The 20258-nt window shown below is 36.9% G+C and overlaps 1 protein-coding gene across 1 annotated transcript in view; it reads left to right on the forward strand.

The window, feature by feature from the left end:
- The window catches only part of ANK3 (ankyrin 3), a 294328-nt gene that overhangs the window by 87881 nt on the left and 186189 nt on the right, over positions 1-20258 (forward strand). The window contains exons 2-6 of the mRNA XM_081104730.1: positions 6512-6613; positions 6986-7084; positions 7292-7390; positions 13772-13870; positions 19618-19803. Coding sequence (XP_080960856.1) covers positions 6512-6613; positions 6986-7084; positions 7292-7390; positions 13772-13870; positions 19618-19803 — 585 coding nt within the window. The remainder of the gene's footprint in view (positions 1-6511; positions 6614-6985; positions 7085-7291; positions 7391-13771; positions 13871-19617; positions 19804-20258) is intronic.

Raw genomic sequence — 20258 nt, forward strand, 5'->3', positions numbered from 1 at the left:
GATTCTTCCTTAAACTGTTCATATATGATTTATGTCCTCTTTTGTATGTATGATAAATGCTTTTTAAAAGGAGAATGGGAACTGTAAATGCTTTAGAGACAGAATATTTTATAGGATGCTTACATGTAACTTCTGGAAGAGACTTTGAGGAGGGAAAAATGAAGGAAAATAATAATCAAAGATTCACACCAAAGTTGTATTCCTGAGTATCTAAAAAATAATCTTGGGACTTTTAAATCAAAATAAGGAAATCAAGAGAATACATTATTCACATCTCTATTGTTAATACCTAGTTTCAGTGCCAGGTACTTCATATGTTCTCCTTAAACATTTGTTTTTGCTGTTGCAGGAGGTGAATTATGGAACATGGAAGTGGAAATGTTTTGGGATGCAAATGGGCGCAACTTAGATACAGAGTGGTTGGGTTTAGCATGGTAGAAGTCATGGTAGTGATGAAGTCATTTGGGAATGAGCACGAAAAGAAAAGAAATGTGAGTTCTGAAAAGTGGAAAAGGCTCATTTTCCAGTGATGGGCTGAGACAGGAAGGGAAATAAAAAGGAGTGAAAAGGAGATGAGAAAAGCCAAAGGGAAGGTTTTTAAGAATGAGAAGGTGATGGGTGCTGTAAAATTGTTCAACATTAGAAGAGGACAGAATTAAAATGAAAGAACACAGTGTAGTGACTGGCATCAAACGGTCACTGGTTATTTTGTGAGGAGAGACTTTATTGACCAGCAAGAGTAGCCATTTGGCTAGAGACTCAAGTATGAAGTACTATTAAGGGTATAGAAGCACTGAGCCTAAACCAGTTCTTCAAACTGTTTGATATTTACAAAAAAATTAAAAATAAAATAATAATTTATTGCACTTACAAGGGGTGCTAGGTAGAAAGGTGAAATGATTTTTTTTCAAAGCAACACCTGAGTATGTTGGTAGGCACAGTATAGGACACCAGTAGAGAAAAGGAACCTGAGGCTTATAATAAGGATTATTTATGGTCCCCAGGTAGCTGGGAAGGTGAGATAAAGGAGAAAGATTAGAGGATTGGTGGATCATATATCATTGGGCGGTTGAGATTGCCCTCTGAGGTTTAGAAGCAATGGAACAGAGTTCTGTTATTGGATTCTTTAATCTGCACTTCTTCTGGAAATTCTCTGTTAGCCTAGTTTTGAAGTCTTGAAATGAATTCAGTTAAGGAACTGCAGTCTACAGAGAACTCACCTAAAAGTACCTACATGTTTAATTCAGTGGTTGGTTGAATGGATGGGTGGATGAGCTGATCGATGAAAAATGAATGAATGAATGAACCAAGAATTATTGAGCATAAAATGTAAATCAATATTTGTTAATCCCTTTCTTAGAGCAGTAGTTAACAGCCTGAACTCTGGACCATCTGTGTTAATGTTCCAGGGAAAGTCATTCATCTTTGCTAAAGCTCAAGTCTCCTCATCTGTGAAACAGAGCTAGTCATAGTACCTACTTGTACTGGTTTCTTCGGGCTGCCATGACAAACCGCCACAAACTCGGTGGCTTAAAATGGAAATTATTCTTCCGCAGTTCTGGAGGCCAGAGTTCAAACTCAAGGTGTCAGCATGCCACACTCCCTCCAGGGGCTCTAGGGAGAATCCTCCATTGCTTCTTCCAGTTTCTGGTGCGTCCGTGTCTTGTGGCAACATAACTCTAATCTCTGCCTCCATCTTTACATGGTCTCTCTATGTGTCTGTGTGCCATCTCATCTTCTTCTTTAACTGAGATATAATTGACATCTAACATTATGTCAGTTTCAGATGTACAACCTAATTATCCAGCATTTGTATATCTTATCCTCTTTTATAAGGACATCTATCATTGGTTTTAGGGCCCATTCTAATCCAGTATAACCTCATCTTAACTAATTATTTCTGAAAAGATCCTATTTCCAAATAAGGTCAAATTCTGAGGTTCCAAATGGACATAAATTTGGGGGGTCACTATTCACTCTACTATACTACTTTATAGAAATATTATAAGAACTAAGTTAACATAAGGATATATAAGGATATTACTATTTACTTAATATACATTAAGTTATAAGTATTTGTAATAGTATATAGCATATATTCAGAGGTTTGGGATATTAGTTCTTACTAAGGTTGACACAGAAGAAATGCTTATTCTTTCCTATCACTATTTTCTGTACATAATATCAATATTCTAGTACAGGTAGAAATGCTGAGTCATTATATTAATTTAGAATAATGCTTAACTCTCTCCTTGAAACTATTTCCTTGAAAAGCTTACATGGCTCATATTTCTTTCCTGTCTAGTAAAATAGCTAAGATATTAAATAATGACAAAGGACACTTTAATTTTCCAAATTCTTACTTCAGATTTTGATCATTCAGGGGGAAAAAATGCTGACTAGCCTGCTTGTATTCATTTTCTGCCAACTGTCCTTAGGCAGTGACCTCTGTATGACTTTCCACATTGCAGAGCTCAACCTCTCATGGGACCTAATTTCCTTCCATAATAATTTGTCTACAACTGGCATTGTTTTGATAGAATGCTCCAGATTAAAAACAGACCATAACTTTAGGAGAGTAGCCCCAGTTATTTGATGACAGGACAGCTTGAAGATGCAGCACATTGATGTTGAGCCTAATACAATTTTTTTAACACTAAGGAAATAAAAATATATAGATATCACAAGCAGAATTTGGAAAAAAGAAATGTTTACTCTGCCATTTAAGCAACACACTCTGGAAAAGCGTAAAACAGTGAGATGAAGGCTAATGAGTCTTTATTTGTACCGCATCTGTTTTGTTCACAGTCACACAGTCAGATGTTGGCCCAACTAGCACATCATCAGTACTCACATATTTGTGGAAGGACCATGTGACTGCATTGCTTGCAGGTGGTAGGGAGAAATGGAGAAACTTCTGTTTATTTTCCTGTGGCATTATTAACTTCATTTTCCAAGTGGTCCATTTTTTCCAAATCAGATTTTATTACCCTCCTCTTCCTTTATCTTTTCCACCTCCTTTCTCCCCCAGTACTTTGAAGTATAAAGTGCCCAATTGTTATGTATTGGTGTGGTAAGCATGACTGTATGTAACAGAGGTTTGAGAAAAGTGAAAGTGAAGAAAATAAATTTTTTCCTTTTTCTTCCTTCTAATATTCTCAGGTGAAAAATTAGCTACTTCTGAGAATTATTTGATTCCAGAGTTGTAGGGTGAAATGGATATAGTAAAAGTATCGACCAAAGAATTTTTTTTAAATACATTTTTTTTATCGATTTCAAAGAGGAAGGGAAAATGAGAGATAGAAACATGTGTGCCATTGTTGAAGGAAGGGGCTTTGTTGATATCTTTTGTAATTCTCAAAAGAAATTAACTCCAAATAGGTAGAGAACCACTGAATTAGAAGACTTGGTTTATATTGTTTGTTCTTTTGTTCTGCTTTAGAGTTTCAGGTGGGACAATTCTGAGAATATTTGAAAGGAAAATGGACAGTGTATGAAATTGCCAAACCATTTCAGATTTTGGGTCAAGAAGAGGTTTTCCTTGAATTACCAGCCTCTTTTTGAATTGTTTAGCTGCTGTTTTCATGTCCTCAAAAGTCGGACCTTAGGATGCTTAACTCACAGTCGTTATCTCTGGCAGTTGAAGTATCCAGGCAGACTGATGTCATTTGTTTCCAGAACAGCATCAGAGCCCTTCAGGGCAAATTCTCTTACTAAGTCCTTGAGCAGGCACAAAGAAGATGATATTTTGTGGTACAATGAGCCATCCCTGTATAACTAACGTATTTCTAACTGAACCTACAAACCAAACAAAAAAACTAATCTTCTCAAAGAGCAAACCTCTTTAAAGGTTTTTCTTTAAGTTTCTGGAAGCTTTGGTTTGTCCTTTGTCTGGTATGAGCCTCTTGTCTGGTTTGAATCTCTTTCTTAACCCTCTGCGCCGAGTACATGATGTGCATACTTGATTCAAATCCTAGTTTTATTTTATCAACACTTATATGTGTTTCCCAACTCTGTGTCTTAGTTTACAGCCTCTGGTATTCAGCTTTGTATCATAACAGATTCTCAATTAAAATAGCTGTGGCTGTTGTTAATAAAGCTTCCTCTATTGTTCCAGGCAATATCTTATCTAATAAAATTGTTTCCACACAATTTACTTATTGATTCATTCATTCACACACACACACACACACACACACACACACACACAAAAATGTATGGGCACCTGCTATATGCTATGGAGGCTTCTAGTTGCAGGGAAACAGAAAGATGAATATTATCCATGAAATCACTGCTTTGTGCTTGGTTAAAGCATGTGGCAATCAAGGTTGTCCAGAGATTTAAGCCTATTGAAGCCTCCAATCTTTAAATAAATTGGTTGACTATTTATCTAGAGTAGTGGTTCCCAACTGAGGAGATTTTACGCCCTACCTACCTCCCAGGGAAGGTTGGCAATTCCAGAGACATGTTTAATTGTAGCAAATAGAGGGTACTATTGGTACCTTGTTGGTAGAGGCCAGGGATGCTGGTAAACATTGACACAAACAGGATTGTCCCTCTCAGCAAAGAATTATCCGCAACAAAATGCCAATAATGCAATTATCCTAGGAAGGGTGATGACACTAGAGGTAGTGCCCTTTCCTTTGAGGTCCTGAGCAAGTCAGTTCTTACTAAACTGACCCACACAAGCATTAAAGACCCTTCTGAAGGATGGAATTTCCTACGTCACAACTACACTCCCAGGGATGAATTGGCATTCCTCAAAGTTCAGCTTTCCAGTTGCCTATCCCTTAATCTGCCTCTGCTGTTCTTAAGGAGCTTTACAATTTAGGGAGGTATACCAAAAATGCACAACTCTGAACTGCTACTAAACTCTATGCTGTACCAAAATGATGATGCTCTGTGATAAATACCAAGAAAGCTCAATGAGATCAGTGCTTTGGGAGCACTGAGCAATGAAACTATCTGGCAGGTCTGGGAAGGCTTTGTAGAGCAGAAATTTTGAAGGAGGTACTTGCCACATAGCTGATAAAAGACACTTTCCTCTTTGAAGCCATACCCTGCATCATTGCATTTATAACCAGTGATGAGACCTAGCCAGTTTGGCTCAGTGGCTAGAGTGTCAGCCTGTGGACTGAAGGGTCCCAGGTTCAATTCTGGTCAAGGGCACATACCTGGGTTGCAGGCTCCTCCCCAGCCGGGGCTCTGGTCAGGGCATGTGCAGGAGGCAACCAATCAATGTGTTTCTCTTACATCAGTATTTCTCTCTGTCTTTCCCACCCTTCCACTCTCTCTAAAAATCATGAAAAAAATATCCTTGGGTGAGGATTTAAAAAAAAATTTATATATATCTCCAGTGACTAGATATTCTAGGCTGCCCATTCAGGAAAACCTGCTTCCATATTGTTCTACATCAAGCAAGACTCCTTTAGAAATCATGCAAGCCCAGCTTCATAGGCTTTCCTTTCACTGGCTTCTTTCTATTAAAGGTTTCAATAGTAGGTAGTTTCAACTGCGCAATTGTAGGTATTAGAGTTTAGAAGCAGTTCAGAGTTATACATTTTCAGCAAGTGAATTATAAGTTTGGTTTTTGTTTTTTAAATTTATATGTACTACCCTGCCAGTGTGGCTCAGTAGTTGAGCGTCGACTGATGAACCAGGAGGTCACAATTCAATTCCCAATCAGGGCACATGCCAGGTGCTGGCTCAGTCCCCAGTAGGGGGCATGCAGGAGGCAGCCGATCAATGATTCTCTCTCATTATTGATGTTTCTAACTCTCTCCCTCTCCTTTCCTCTCTGAAATCAATAAATATATTTATTTTAAAAAGAAAGTGCAGGTCACAATTTGTGTAGATGTTTATAAATGCTTTTCAAATACAATCTGTAGGAAAATCCAAGAGAACATCATTACTCCCTGTTAAATTAGTGTAATGGCATTAAATGTATTTGTGAAGCTATTAATTGTAAAATTGGTCATGATGGTTCAAAAGAATGGAATAGATGTTAAATGTCTGATATAATAATGAGGTTTTCATAATGTAGCCACCAGGAAGTTACAGGATTTCTCTTTACCCTCTGGAAATTGCAGGTTGATTGGAGGTACCTACACATTATGGAAATTTTCTCTTTCAGTTTATAATCAGTTATGACATTTCACAAGGGGGTAACTTTGTATAATTGAAACCGACTTTTAAAGAAGTTATCTTTTTTTCTGGTAATTTTACAAAGACCTTTCATTAGTATTTTCATGTTATAAATACAATACAGACACATCTCCAAAATACCATGAGTTCAGTTCCAGATCACTGCAGTAAAGCCAGTCATAATTTTGCTGGTGGAGGGTCTTGCCTTTAATATGTAAAAAATAAAACTGAAATCCAATAAAATGAAGTATGCCTGTAATTCAATTTAAAAATCTTATTCCTTTTAGTTTTCACTATAAACTGAGTAGATACAAACATGCATGTTAGTTTCATTTTTTCATTAAAACGTTTTCCTCTTTTATTTTAGTCTGATGCCAATGCAAGTTACTTAAGAGCGGCTCGAGCTGGACACTTGGAAAAGGCCCTTGACTACATAAAAAACGGAGTTGACATCAACATTTGCAATCAGGTGAGTTGTGGCTGTTGTTGTTGTTGTTGTTTTAATTCCTTAAATCTTTCATTAGATATTACCAAGACTTTCTCTTTTTTGCCAGTTTTTTCTGTTAAATTTCACCAGCTTGAGTTATCAGATTATTCTCTGCTTTGTTAGAGGAGCGCTCAGAAATGTAGGTATGCATCCTTTAACAATTCCTAAAATTTAGTAAGTAGTGATATTAAAACAGCGCACCTAATTTTCAAGTATTTTTATTCCCAGTTCAGGCTTCTGCACTGTCCACACACAAGTGGTTGCTGGTGGGATGTTTTCCCAGAGTTCCTGGTAGACTGTTTACTCCCCGGTGTTCCATGTGCTGAGTAAAGCTTTCCCTTCCCTTTTAATCAGAATGGGTTGAATGCGCTCCATCTTGCCTCCAAAGAAGGCCACGTAGAAGTCGTTTCTGAACTGCTAAAGAGAGAAGCCAATGTGGATGCAGCTACAAAGGTTAGTATCACACATTGAATGCTTTTTGTGCCACTTGCCAAACTCAATGAGGAGTTAGCTCTCCATAAGAATCAGAGCACGTTTCTCATGAAATACTTGTCAACTCTGTTCTCTTTGAAGAACTTAGAACAGGGGGATTTGATATTTTGTGAACTGTCAAAACAAAGAAAGATGGGAGTATTGATGTATCTTGCTTTCATCTTACAGAAAGGAAACACAGCATTGCACATAGCATCTTTGGCTGGGCAAGCAGAGGTGGTAAAGGTCTTGGTTACCAATGGAGCCAATGTCAATGCACAATCTCAGGTAAACCGGCAACTCTATTGCAAAGTGATTTTGTTATAATTAACAAATAATGTTCGTTGGGTCAGGTGCTTAATTGGTTCATATATCCTCTAAGAATACAATACTGAAGAGCTACATTAAATGATTAGTTACATATTGTAGATTTTTGAAATTCATGCATTTTCTTGTTTGCAATACGTGTGTGTGAGATTTTTTAAAGCCATCCATCTACATATGACTAGTAGTTATAGACACTAATGTTTAAGGGATATCTGTAATGCACTCTTATACTATTTCATGATGCTAGCTCAGGTCCTGTCTCAGTATTTATTAATCACAGAGGAAATGTTGATGCCTATAAATGAAAACATGCTCTTAGAAGTTCAGAATAATATATCAGTGCTTTATCGCATTAAAAAAGGGAAGACACTACTTAATTCCTGTCTCCTAACTAAGGCATCATTGTTAGTCCCTAAAACAGATTATAAAGAAGAAAAACAAGCAGAATAAACTATAAAAGCCCCCAAACTAAAATTTCCAGATTCTTTGTAATGGTTAGACACTAATCATTCATTGAATAGGTCCTCCTATAAGTTCTCAGAATCTTGCATGAAATTCTAAGAACACCAATAGATGTCACTTGATAAACTTTGAGCCTAAAAGAATTAACTTCATTTTATTAGTTAAAAATATGGGTCCTCATTTTCCAAATTGTTCACTATTTGTGTCTCCAGGGACATGAGGTTGTGTAGGAAAGCAATCATCGTAGCACACAAATATTCACTAAGGACCTGACCATTTTTGAAGCTGGTCCCTACTCAGACATTCCTTCTACTTGAATGCTGACACCTATCCTGGTTTGTCAGTTTACCCAGGGTGTTCGATATTGAACAGATTGGTTATAGAACAAGACTGCAAGCTTTGCAAAAGGTGAGACAGGAGTTTATGAAGCCAGGGAGAGAGATGTTGGAGAACTGCTGGGTGTACAGCTAAGCTGTGAGTATGTGGCTTCCTGGCGCTATTAGACCAGGCAGTGTGTGAAGTATTAGGCTGATTTTCTGATAGGTGTTTCAAATGAGAATTATTATTTTTAAATCAAATGATTAAATGACACAAAGTAATTAGGTGAGGCCTTTGACTCTCAAATACTTTTTGCAAACAGGCTGTCTTCTTGCTTATGCTGTGGCGGGGGGGGGGGGGGAAGTGAAGTGAAAGATGTCAAGCCATCAGATAATTTTGTTGGAAATATCACACTTTTTCTCTACAAAAATAGTATTTGGTTTAGTCTTTGTTCATTCTGCGATCTCATACACAAATGCAGTTATCACCTACATTTTGTTAAACCATACAAACTTGCTTTTACAATTTCTAGTTTTATCTTTTAAGATAAAGTCTCAAACTTTTTCATTTCCTTTTGATCTCCATTCTGAGTGCACCCAGTTTCTCCCCCATTTTCAGTACTGAGTATCTTTGGATATCAGGAGCCTCCTCCTGTAGTTCATGGGTCCAGAGAATGGCAGTGGCTTCCCCCCTTGTTACTATGGCCATAGAGGTGATCGCTCTGATGCCGTTAAATATCAGTGTCGTGGAAAAGAAACTTCAGGGTGCTTTCAACCACATGATTTCTTGTATATGTGGCCTAACTTCATTCTGGTTCCTTCTGGTCAGACTTGTCTCACCTGGTCCATACCACTTACTCTGATTCCCTAGGAGAGTTCACTTGGAGTGATAACGCTTTTCCAGAAAGGAATGTTATAATGGTTGAATATTGATAAGTATTGTCATTTGAGAGACACACAGACTGGCTGACTACAAGAGAAGCATCAGGCGTTTAAACTTTTTTTAAAATGCCCTTATAACTTTTTACTGGGAAGTAAGTGGTGGGAAGCTCTGAGATAGTGGAAAAACTCTAATCCATTTCATTTCCTCCCCCCGCCCCAAGGGAAGAAAAGTAAGCCTCCTTCTTTTAAACATTGCACACATTCTTGACATTCTAGAGCAGCCATAGTTTTAAACCTTCCTCTGCAACGTCTGGGAGAAGCTGCAGGCGAAGGGAAGCCCTAACCAGATTTTATTTCAATTTGTACACATTCTCTGGTGATGATGAAGCGAAGGAAAAGAACACAGTCTGCGAAATTCCTCTTTCCTTGCAGCTGTGCTTGGCCTACATACCCTGCTTCACAATTCACAGCAGAGCATGTCTCCCTTCATCTGGACACCTGTCCCCATACGCCTTCGGAACTGCACTGTTCCATGGACAGAATCAGTAATGAGATAAATGCAGCGGAATGGAGTTTCCATGTTAAGTTCCGGTAGCAGCTTTTCAATAGGAGCTCTTCTAATGAGCAAGCAGTAATGCCAGGAAATCCCACGTATGTGGCAACACATTAAAACATCACAGGAATACTAATATTCAAGAAATATGGTATTCCTGTCTAAGTGAAATTTCACCCTCTGGGCAATATTTAATAGCCAGTCAGAAATAGTGCAAGGAGAGTCCCTGGCCTTCCTGAAATATAAGAATTTTTCTTACCTTGAAAATAAAAACATTGGACAACATCAAGTTCTGATCTTATAAACTGAGGCTCTGGGGAATAAGAATTTGTAGATATTATTTTGCTCTAATCCTTGTCATCGCCTTGACCTTAGGTCTTAAGTTCGTCAACTCTTTCTTATATTACCTAACATCCCAAGAATCATTTAGGCCTACCCTGAGAAAACAATCAGGCTGAATTGTGATTGTTAAGTCCTTAATACAAAATTCTGCAGTCATGTGAAACTGCCATGTCAGATGGTATCCCTCATGCTTTTCTTCTTCTCTGTCTTTATTTTATACTATAAGACACCCAAAGAAGCAAAAAGTCTTATAAAGAAGCAAATAATATATTTTTAAATATATTTTATTGATTTTTTTACAGAGAGGAAGGGAGAGAGAATAGAGAGTTAGAAACATCTATGAGAGAGAAACATCGATCAGCTGCCTACTGCACGCTCCTAACTGGGGATGTGCCCGCAACCCAGATACATGCCCTTGACCAGAATCGAACCTGGGACCCTGCAGTTCGCAGGCTGACACTCTATCCACTGAGCCACACCGGTTAGGGCAGAAGCAAATAATAACTTATTTTAGCTACCAAAGTATTCTAAATGGACAGGTTTTCATAATGGTGCCAACAAAAAAAAAGGCTCTTTCAGTGAGCCAGTACCTCCTTAATCTTTATGTATTTTTTAATATTTCCTATAATGGGGAGATCAGGTCCTGATGAAGCGAAACACTGGGTGTGGTCCAGATAAGCCTCTGACCTTTGATCTTATAGCTCACCTCTATATGTGCATATTGATCACCATGCCCTTCACACTTTAATTAAGAACAGCATTTAATGATGTATAAGCCTGACCCTAGGAAACTAGGATGGATAAGAGAATCTCATGGATGAAGTTTCAGCCCTTACTTAAATGACAGGAGGACTTTATTTTATTTTAGTGGGTACTAGGCAGCATGCCTCAGGACTACCCATAAAATTGTAGGTCTTCAGATTTCCATGCTTATAATAATATCAGAATAAACGTTCAGAGCAGAAGGTATTGAAGATTTTGGATAAAATCAGACATTAAAGGACATACTTGTTCAGTATTGAGCTGCTCTGCCTTTTGAGAATTGCCTCGATTATGGCTACAGAAGAGAAAAATGTAAAATTGGGCACCCATATGTTCCTTTTGGGCCGACTCTTTCTTTGGGAAATTTCCTAAGTTAGGAAATTAATATAAAAACAGTGCTGTACTTTTTTCTTAAGAGAAAATTGCATATTTTTTTTGAAATCTGACCATTCTCCCAACCTAGGTACTGTTTCACAGAAAATCATTTCATCTGTAGGTTGTTCAATGGCCACGCATTGAAAGCCTTATCTTACGCCTCTTTGTGCTAGAGGGAAATGGTGATGTTTATTCATGGCTCCATTTTGCTCTGACTCTTGTCTACATCTTATTTCTGAGGAATTCCAGCTCTACACATTGCACTCTTCCACATTGTAAAAAGGGCTGTGGAAGAATTTAAAAGTTGTGCCTCTTAAGAATCACTCCTTGAGCTCCAGGTCTGTAAGAATAACATTCCCTAAATCTCAGTGCCTGATTTTAGATTTTCTTCGTGGATCATAAAATGTTTAATTCTGGAAGCTAACCTCAGAACAGTGGACGTACACTGGCCTAGAAGCCAGATCAGTGTTTCTTATGTAATCTTGAACTACAGCAGACCTCTCCCTGACATTGAAAATCCATTGACATAGAATATCTAGTTGATATTTATGTCTGAGAAAATAACATCTATTTTGGACTTTTTTTTCTTAACTATTTTACTCCTAGCCCTGGTCAGTGTGGCTCAGTTGGTTGGGCGTCATCCCATTCACCAAAAGGTTTCCAGGTCAATTTCCAGTCAGGGCATGTGCCTGGGTTGCGGGCTTGATTCCTGATAGGGGGCTTGTAGGAGGCAGCCGATTCATGTTCACTCTCATATCCATGTTCCTCTCTTACCCTTTTCTTCTCCCTTCCCCTCTCTCTGAAAATCAATAAAAAACCTTTTTAAAATAACAACAAAAAATCAAAAATTCCTAAATACCTTCCATCTGGAAATTTCAGTTGATGAGGAAAGATAGATATGCAGTAGTTCACTGAGCTATAAGAAAAATTCACACAGTTTTCAGTTGGTGTTTTTATTTTTTCCCCCTTAATATTATATTGTTAGTTTTTTCTTTTTCCTTGTGCTTTTGATTTTTAAGGAATATTTAAATCAACCATGGATTAAATGATCTTTTATTTCGATCACGTAAGAATATAAGAAAATAGACGACAATGTGATAATGGTAATCTTAATTACCTTTCAGTTTTCCTAAACAGTTCTGGGAAGTGTGACAAAGATGCAACACATAGGCACACACACATACATACACATGCAGACGTACACACAGACTGTGTAACAATTACTCCATGTTTCATGCTTAATGTTAATAAAACCTTTCATGACAAAACAGAGTAACATGAATCTTCAGTGGTGTTAATAGGTAGATAATTTAAATGGAAGAAGCTTGAATGCTCGGTCATATTCTACTGCCTCTAATTTTATGTCTCTAATCTTGACCTTGGCAACCAAATAACCCAGGTTGTTACAATTATGTGTAACAACTTTTTAACTTCCTAATTCTCAGCTTTAAGCCAAAAAAAAGGCCACCAGAGGTTGAATTATTGATAATGAAGGTAATTATATAGCAATTGATATTCATGATGAGCCTAACCTTTTGAATCACAAAAAATTGAGTAATATCTGAAAACATTTTACTTAGAATTTATTTTTATTCTTTGAAAGTGCATAATGTATAAAATAAAATTTCCAGAACATTCAGTTAAATAGAATTGCATTATGAAAAATTAGTCAAAGAGAATTTATTATAGTTTGGAAAATATTTTGATATGTATATCTTGCAATAAGATTTTTAAATATTTCAGTATTTCATAGATGTGAAATACATTGGAACAAACACAAATGTTTTTAATACGAAGCTTTATTTATAAGCTTTATACACATATATAAATGCTCTTAAATGCCTACCCCTACCCTATAATTGAGTTATTGCTTTAATATTTATCTATTGCTTGTGAAACTTATGAATCTAAGTTTTTTGGCAGTTGGGCACATTTCAGACAAACCTACACACACATATATATAGAGAGAGTGTGTGTGTGTATGCATGTATATGTATAAATATATATGTATATATGTATATATATTTTGAACATTAAAATAGTGTCTTTGCAAAAAATGAAAGGAAGTAAACTTGCAAAAATAGACTGCTTATCAAATTCCACTTTAAAATCAAAGTTTACCCTTTTGCAAATTGGTGTTCTTTCCTTTGCTCTAAGATTCCCCATCCATGTGTGAAGCCATTTGAAATTAATATAAATTCTTTTCAAAGTAGAAACTATTTCATATGCTTATTTTTATGTAAAAGTATTACATATTTTATTTAAAATAGATAATGCTCAATATGTACAATGATCAAATGTATTTTTCTTCATATCCTTTTGATATCTAGTAAGATTCTTTATTTGTGGTAGGCACTCAAGTGGTTAAATGAATGTACTTTCTTATCTAAAGTGGATATATTAATATTAATTAAACTATTACTTACAAACTACTTTCAAACTGAATTATGAAGTATAATTGTGAATTATATTTATATTATAAATTAATTTACGTTATTGTGCTTAGATGTTTTTAGTATATGTGAATGTCTCCATTAAAGTGTTATTAAAGTATGTGTGAGCATTTCCTGAAACCTATAATATTATCAGTACAGTAGAAAAATATATTGGCTCTAGAAAGCTGCAAACATTTTACTTTTTATTTTGCAGAATGGTTTCACCCCATTGTACATGGCAGCCCAGGAAAACCACCTGGAAGTTGTCAAGTTTCTTCTTGACAATGGTGCCAGCCAGAGCCTAGCCACAGAGGTAAGACACGTGGGTTCTTTCTGTGGGGAAGTTTGCATGTTTATAGGGCATTTTGTAACCCTGGAGTTGTAACATTTAACATTTATCTCACTGGTATTGTAATTGCAATTGTGTACTAGTGTGTGGGTTCATACATTGTTATGAAATACATTAAAAAGTCTTTTTTTAATTTTTAAGAATTTTCCATTGCATAGATACACTTTCTGCTCTTAAATGCCTACCCCTACCCTATAATTGAGTTATTGCTTTAATATTTACCTATTGCTTGTGAACACTTTTCTGTTTTTTATCATTTTGATTTGAAGACAACCACTGATTTGAAATATTTTTGTGGTAGAACATAAGTTCTGAATCAGTTTTTTCAGCATAATAATATTTGCTAGTTGAATTTAGCATAATAATATTTGAGTGTATAGATTTCTAAAGTCACCTAATTGGATTAAATTCATACATTCAAACAACACTATTATACATTTATAAGTAATAAATAAAATTGTTTTTTTTAATCTTTGCAGCCCTGAATAGAAGAGTAATTTTCAAATAAAAAGTTATTTAAGTTATTGGTTCTATCTTAGATAATACATTTCATTTTTAAACTAATTTGGATGGAAGATGGCAATGCCTTATGAAGTGTGTCACGTAAATCTCTTGCTAATAATGAAGGAACCACATTTGGGTTTTCCGTATTTTTAATAAAATAATAAATTAGGACAGATGATGCAGGCTTATCTCTGTCATAATACCACTGCCCTTATTTGCATTCAGATGTGCTTCCTGAATGGCACAGGAAAGTTAGGAATAAAGGACTCACATATAACCCCACCCTGCTTTTGCGATCATGCCTTCTGGAGAAAGCACTAAATAAATGAAGAGGCAGTTCACACAAAAAGAAATACAAATGGCCACAACTGTATGAAAATATCTTACCCTCACTCATAGTCGAAGAAATATGAATTTATTAATCAGATAAAAAAATGAGGTCTATTCTTATACCCAAGAGTTGAGGGGAAAATGTGAGGTTGAAGAAACTGAAACTTTCCTACAGTCTTGGCAAAGATGATAGTTTGCTGCACCACTTTCGCAGAACATTTAGCAGTAACTATTAAAAATGAATATCTCACACATTTTAATTCAGCAATTCCACTTCTAAGAATTCATATTACAGGTATGTTAGGGGATAAACACGAAATACAAAGTTCAAAATAATTAACACTTTTTTAAAAACTGGAGAGAACCTAAATATGCACCAATTAGGAAACTTGTTTAACATGACTGTAATTACACAAGAAAATACTATTCAGCATTATTAAAAATGAGACAAGACCATATATACATATGCATACATATATATATATCTCCATCCATCCATATCCTTAGCGTAACATGACTAGTGGTTGATTCTGAGAATTAGGAGGGTGCCTTACTTTTCATTTTACAGCCTTCAGTACGTTGAGGATTTTTATCATGAGAATGGGTTTTTTAATATTATTCTTAACTCTAGATAAGAAATAACTGCTGAGTTGGTAACTAAAAAACCAACATTTGATGTAGGGCAGTGCCTGTCTTCACACCGCAGTAGGTAGCCTGGTTGCGACCCCTCCAGGCCACAGGCGGGCTCTGCCAGGTTGTGCAGGGAGAATGGGACTGGAGCAGAGACTGTTGGATAAGAGAAGATCTGTTCCCACTTTTGGGTGGAAACTCTAAATAATATAAGTACCCCAATGAAAGTGATTCACGGTACTTTCTTGTCTGTGAAGGACGGGTAGTATTATTTTCTGACTGCGAAGTACAGATCAGTAGTATCTCTCTTAGAAGCAAGCGTAAGTCCAACTTCCTGCGTGTAGATCTGAATTACCTTGTTAAGGAATCCTCAATAGCTCACTTAATACTCTGGCATTTTTTAAGCTTTCAAGATCTAACTGTAACTAACTTAAAGAAAAATAGTACCTGAGATTCTCAAACCACTAATTCCGTCTTTTGGCAAAGGATATATTTTAAAACATTTTTACTTCTTTATATTAACTTAATTTCATGTTAGCTTTTTCAGTGGCTCTAAAAAATGCAATAAATAAATGTTCTAAAAACAAATCACATTTATGTCTTCCTGGGGGTTGCTGGTGCCTCGCTACATAAACAGCAGCTGTCTGATTATCTAGCGATGTTTGAACCTTTGAACTTTCTGTCTTCTTTTGGATTATTGGTATTAGAGTTAAATAGAACAGCAAGAAATAAGGCACTTTATTCACAAAATATTTTAAGTACAATATTCCTCTCTTATTAACAATAATATTGGTGTCATTTTACAGAAGCCTGTATTTACAGAACAAACAGTAGGGGGCAATTAAAGCATTGTTTAGGTAGCAAAGTTTTAACAGAATTTATTCATTAAATGATATGATATTGTTGTTTCTTCAATATATATTTTTTTCACATGCACCTTGCATTTTTGAATCAGGTCTTTGGCATGGCTGCGATTTTCAAACCATTTCTATGTTATTGGGTATTACATATCATATCTGTCCCATATATATCTTCCTTCTTTTTTTACTTATTATTACTTTTTTGTTAATCCTCACCCGAAGATATTTTTTCATTGATTTTTAGAAAGAGTGGAAGGAAAGGAGAGAGAGAAACATTGATTGGTTGCCTCCCACATTTGCCCTGACCTAAGGCTGGGAATTGAGCCTACAAGGAGGTATGTGCCCTTGACCGGAATTGAACCTGGCAGCCTTCAGTCCACAAACTGATGCTCTCTCTACTAAGATGCTCTACCACCTCGATTGCTGTTTATTTTTTTGTGCAAAGTCGTTTTCTTTATGCCTGGGTCCTATGGATTTAAAAATTTATGTCAGTGGAAATGTAGCCATTTCGTTTTTATTTGGAACAGAAGTGGGTTTGGCTCAGTGGATAGAGCATCAGCCCTTGGACAGAAGGGTCCTGGGCATGTACTTCATATCTCGGTTGCAGTCTTATTTGGGAGGCAACCAATGTGTGTGTCTCACATCCATGCTTCTCTCTGTCTGTCTTTCCCCCTCCCTTCCACTTTCTCTAAAAATCGATGGGAAAATATCCTCAGGTGAGGATTAACAAAATAAAAATTTTAAAGTGTATTTTTCTTTTTATTGCAGAAATAATATAATACAGAAATGAGAAAGTACAATGAAAAGCAGAAAGAAGAAAAGGCCACTGCTGATTTTCCCTAGAGATAAAATTTTGTTTATTCTTCCAGATTTTTTTATACATGTACACAATACACAGAGTTACTTTATGAAAATGAGATCATATATTTACATATAGATGACTTTTCCCATAACATTAAATTACATTCTGAACTTTCTGTTCTTACATGTAAACCAGTGATCCCGTTTTGGTGATGTCTTGGTTGCAGCCTTTCTCTTTTATCTTACTTACGGCTGCCTGGAACATTATCCTGGTTATATTAATGCTCGTCCTTTTCCTCTTTCGGGTCCACTTGGAAAAATTGAAAGGAGCAGGTGCGATCTCAGCCAGGTCTTGAAGCAATGAGAGTAGACATAATTCTTATATGCAGAATGAGGAGGAGGACATTTCAGGAGAAGGAGAGGGGAAATTAGCATGGGTTTGGATGCCAGGGTAGGAATGGTCTGTACATCCACAGTCAGCAAGGAGACTGGACAAAAGGATTTAAATGAGTCTGGGCAATATTGTCCCTTCAGTGTTTTAGGGCCGATATTTTCCGCATCTTTGAATATAAATGTGCTGATTTGTATTCAGTCAAATAAATGGTAGGAGGCCTTATCTGTTTTCCAGAAAGGAAAAGAATGAGGGAAAGGATCTTTTAGAAAGGCCAACAAGACACTGGTATGCCAGTGACTAGGTTTTCTCTTTCTCCCTTGCAGATGCTTTTCTATTACAGTGACCCTTAATTTGTGCCACAAGGACTACAGAATAAAACATCATGACCCAATTAAAGTAATAAGTCATTTAATTGCCAGTTCTCTAGTAAAAACAATTTTTAAATATTCTCTTGAGTTGTGTGGTAATGAAAGCATTTCAGAAGTAAAATTTGTGAGCCAGTCTCAGAATTTTCCTCTGTGCTATTTATTCTACAGTCAACAACACCAGATCATCCACAAATAAATTAACTGCAGAGAAATCTGTAGCTGTCTCCTGTTTGTCAATTCCTAGGGCAATACAAAATGTACAAATATTTGTGTGGGAATTTATTCTAGGCATATTTTGCATGGTCCCTGTGTCTTCTCTCTTTATTCAGAGAAGCCAAGAGTCCTTTATGTAGACCTTTCTTACAACAGCAATGATTACAATTAATTAATTCATACAGTCTGATTGAAAACCAGGTATATGATAGGCAACAAGGGACAGTGATGAACCGGACAAGCATATGCCCCAATTTTAAGATATCAGTGGAATCCAGCAATCCCACTTATGGGAATATATTGTAAGAATCCCAAAATACCAATTTGAAAGAATGCATGCGCCCTAGCTCGTTTTGCTCAATGGATAGAGCATCTGCCCAGACTGAAGGGTCCCGGGTTCAATTCTGGTCAAGGGCACATGCCTGGGTTGTGGGCTCAATCCCCAGTAGGGGGATTGCAAGAGATAGCCAATCAATGATTCTCTCTCATCATTGATTTTTCTATCTCTCCCTCTCCCTTCCTCTCTGAAATCAATAAAACTATATATATATATAAAAAATATGCACCTCTATGTTCATAGAAGCTTTATTTACAATAACCAAGATCTGGAAACAGCCCAGATGCCTATCAGTAGATGAATGGGTAAAAAAGTCTGTGGAACATTTACACAATGGAATACTATTCGGCCATAAAAATAAGGAAATGTTACCATTTCAATAGCATGGATGGACCTGTAGAGTATTATACTAAGTGAAATAAGCCACTCAGAGAAAGACAATTATCATATGATCTCACTTATATGTAGAATCTAATGAACCAAATAAACTGATGAACAAAATAGAAACAGAGGCATAGATACCAGTACATGGAGCAGCCTGAGAGCTGTCAGAGGGGGAGGGAAGGCGAGGGATTGGATTAAAGAAGGTGAAGGAATTAGTCAAAGAACATATATACATAACCCATGGACACAGACATCAGTGTGGTGATGACCAGAGGGAAGAGAGGGTAGCGACTGGGTGTGGAGGTGGGCAAAGAGGGGGGAAATGGGAACATCTGTAATAGTATAATCAACAAAAATAAAGGGGGGGAAATCAGTGGAGATTTTTATAGCTTACATAAATTAGTTCCTTTGAAAAATGTGACTGGATTTAACCTGGAATGTTATTGTTTTCACTAAGATTATATTACGGGTATTAAAATTATAGCTTTTTAAGATTCTTTTTAAATTTTCAAAATTTACTCAATTAATGCACATCACTTTTTAACAGAAAGAAAACCCCATAAAGTTATTGAAATTTTCTTATTTTCCGCTTTGATATATGTATATTTGAAAATGTCTTCTCACATATCCAGGGGTGAGCAAAAGTAGGTTTATAGTTATAATATAAACAAATAATAATTTGTAAATAACAGTACAAGAAAAAGACTCTGTGTTTCACGTACTCACGGCTATAAACCTACTTTTGCCAACCCCTATATGTTTACTTGCACATGTTAGCTTTCGTAACCCTAAACAAAAATCGATCCTTGGTCACTTGATCGCCTTCTTATTTGTTAGTCGAAAAGAAAATATGCATTGGAACCAACCTTGACCCGTCCATTTATCTACAGGATGGCTTCACGCCGTTGGCAGTGGCTTTGCAACAAGGTCATGATCAAGTGGTGTCGCTCCTGCTAGAAAATGACACTAAAGGGAAAGTGCGGCTTCCGGCTCTTCACATCGCCGCCCGGAAGGATGACACGAAAGCTGCGGCCCTGCTGCTGCAGAATGACCACAACGCAGACGTGGAGTCCAAGGTGAGGCGCCGGGGAAGCCCCTCTCCTGCAGCCGTCCTGCGTAGGCACCCCAACTTTCAGATGCTTGGCCTCCCTTTTGGCAAGCTGCTGCCAGACTTGCAACTCCACTGGCAGGGATAAAAGCACGTGTCCCAGTCAGCCAGTGGAAGCACCTTCCCCTCACCCCTTCAAGCTAGGAAGTCACCCTGGATGCTGCCCTATGCATGCTAACAGGGAGGCCCCCTCAAAATCGATGCATATGAACCTGATCGTTTCCTCCCTCGTAATAGATCTGTAATGTCCTTAACTCTTCAGCGCAAACATCAGAGTGAAAAGTTACAAAATGCTAACAACAGTGTGTGCAGATCATCCTTTGGTTGCTAGCTAAGATGGCAGGAGACACACTGAGTGTTGGCCACCTGCGGAGAGCGTGCCAGCAGCCAGAGTCCTGGCCAGAAATTCCCATTGTCCTGACA

The sequence above is a fragment of the Myotis nattereri genome, assembly GCF_964212035.1.
Source record: "Myotis nattereri genome assembly, chromosome: 13".
NCBI classification, from domain to species: domain Eukaryota; kingdom Metazoa; phylum Chordata; class Mammalia; order Chiroptera; family Vespertilionidae; genus Myotis; species Myotis nattereri.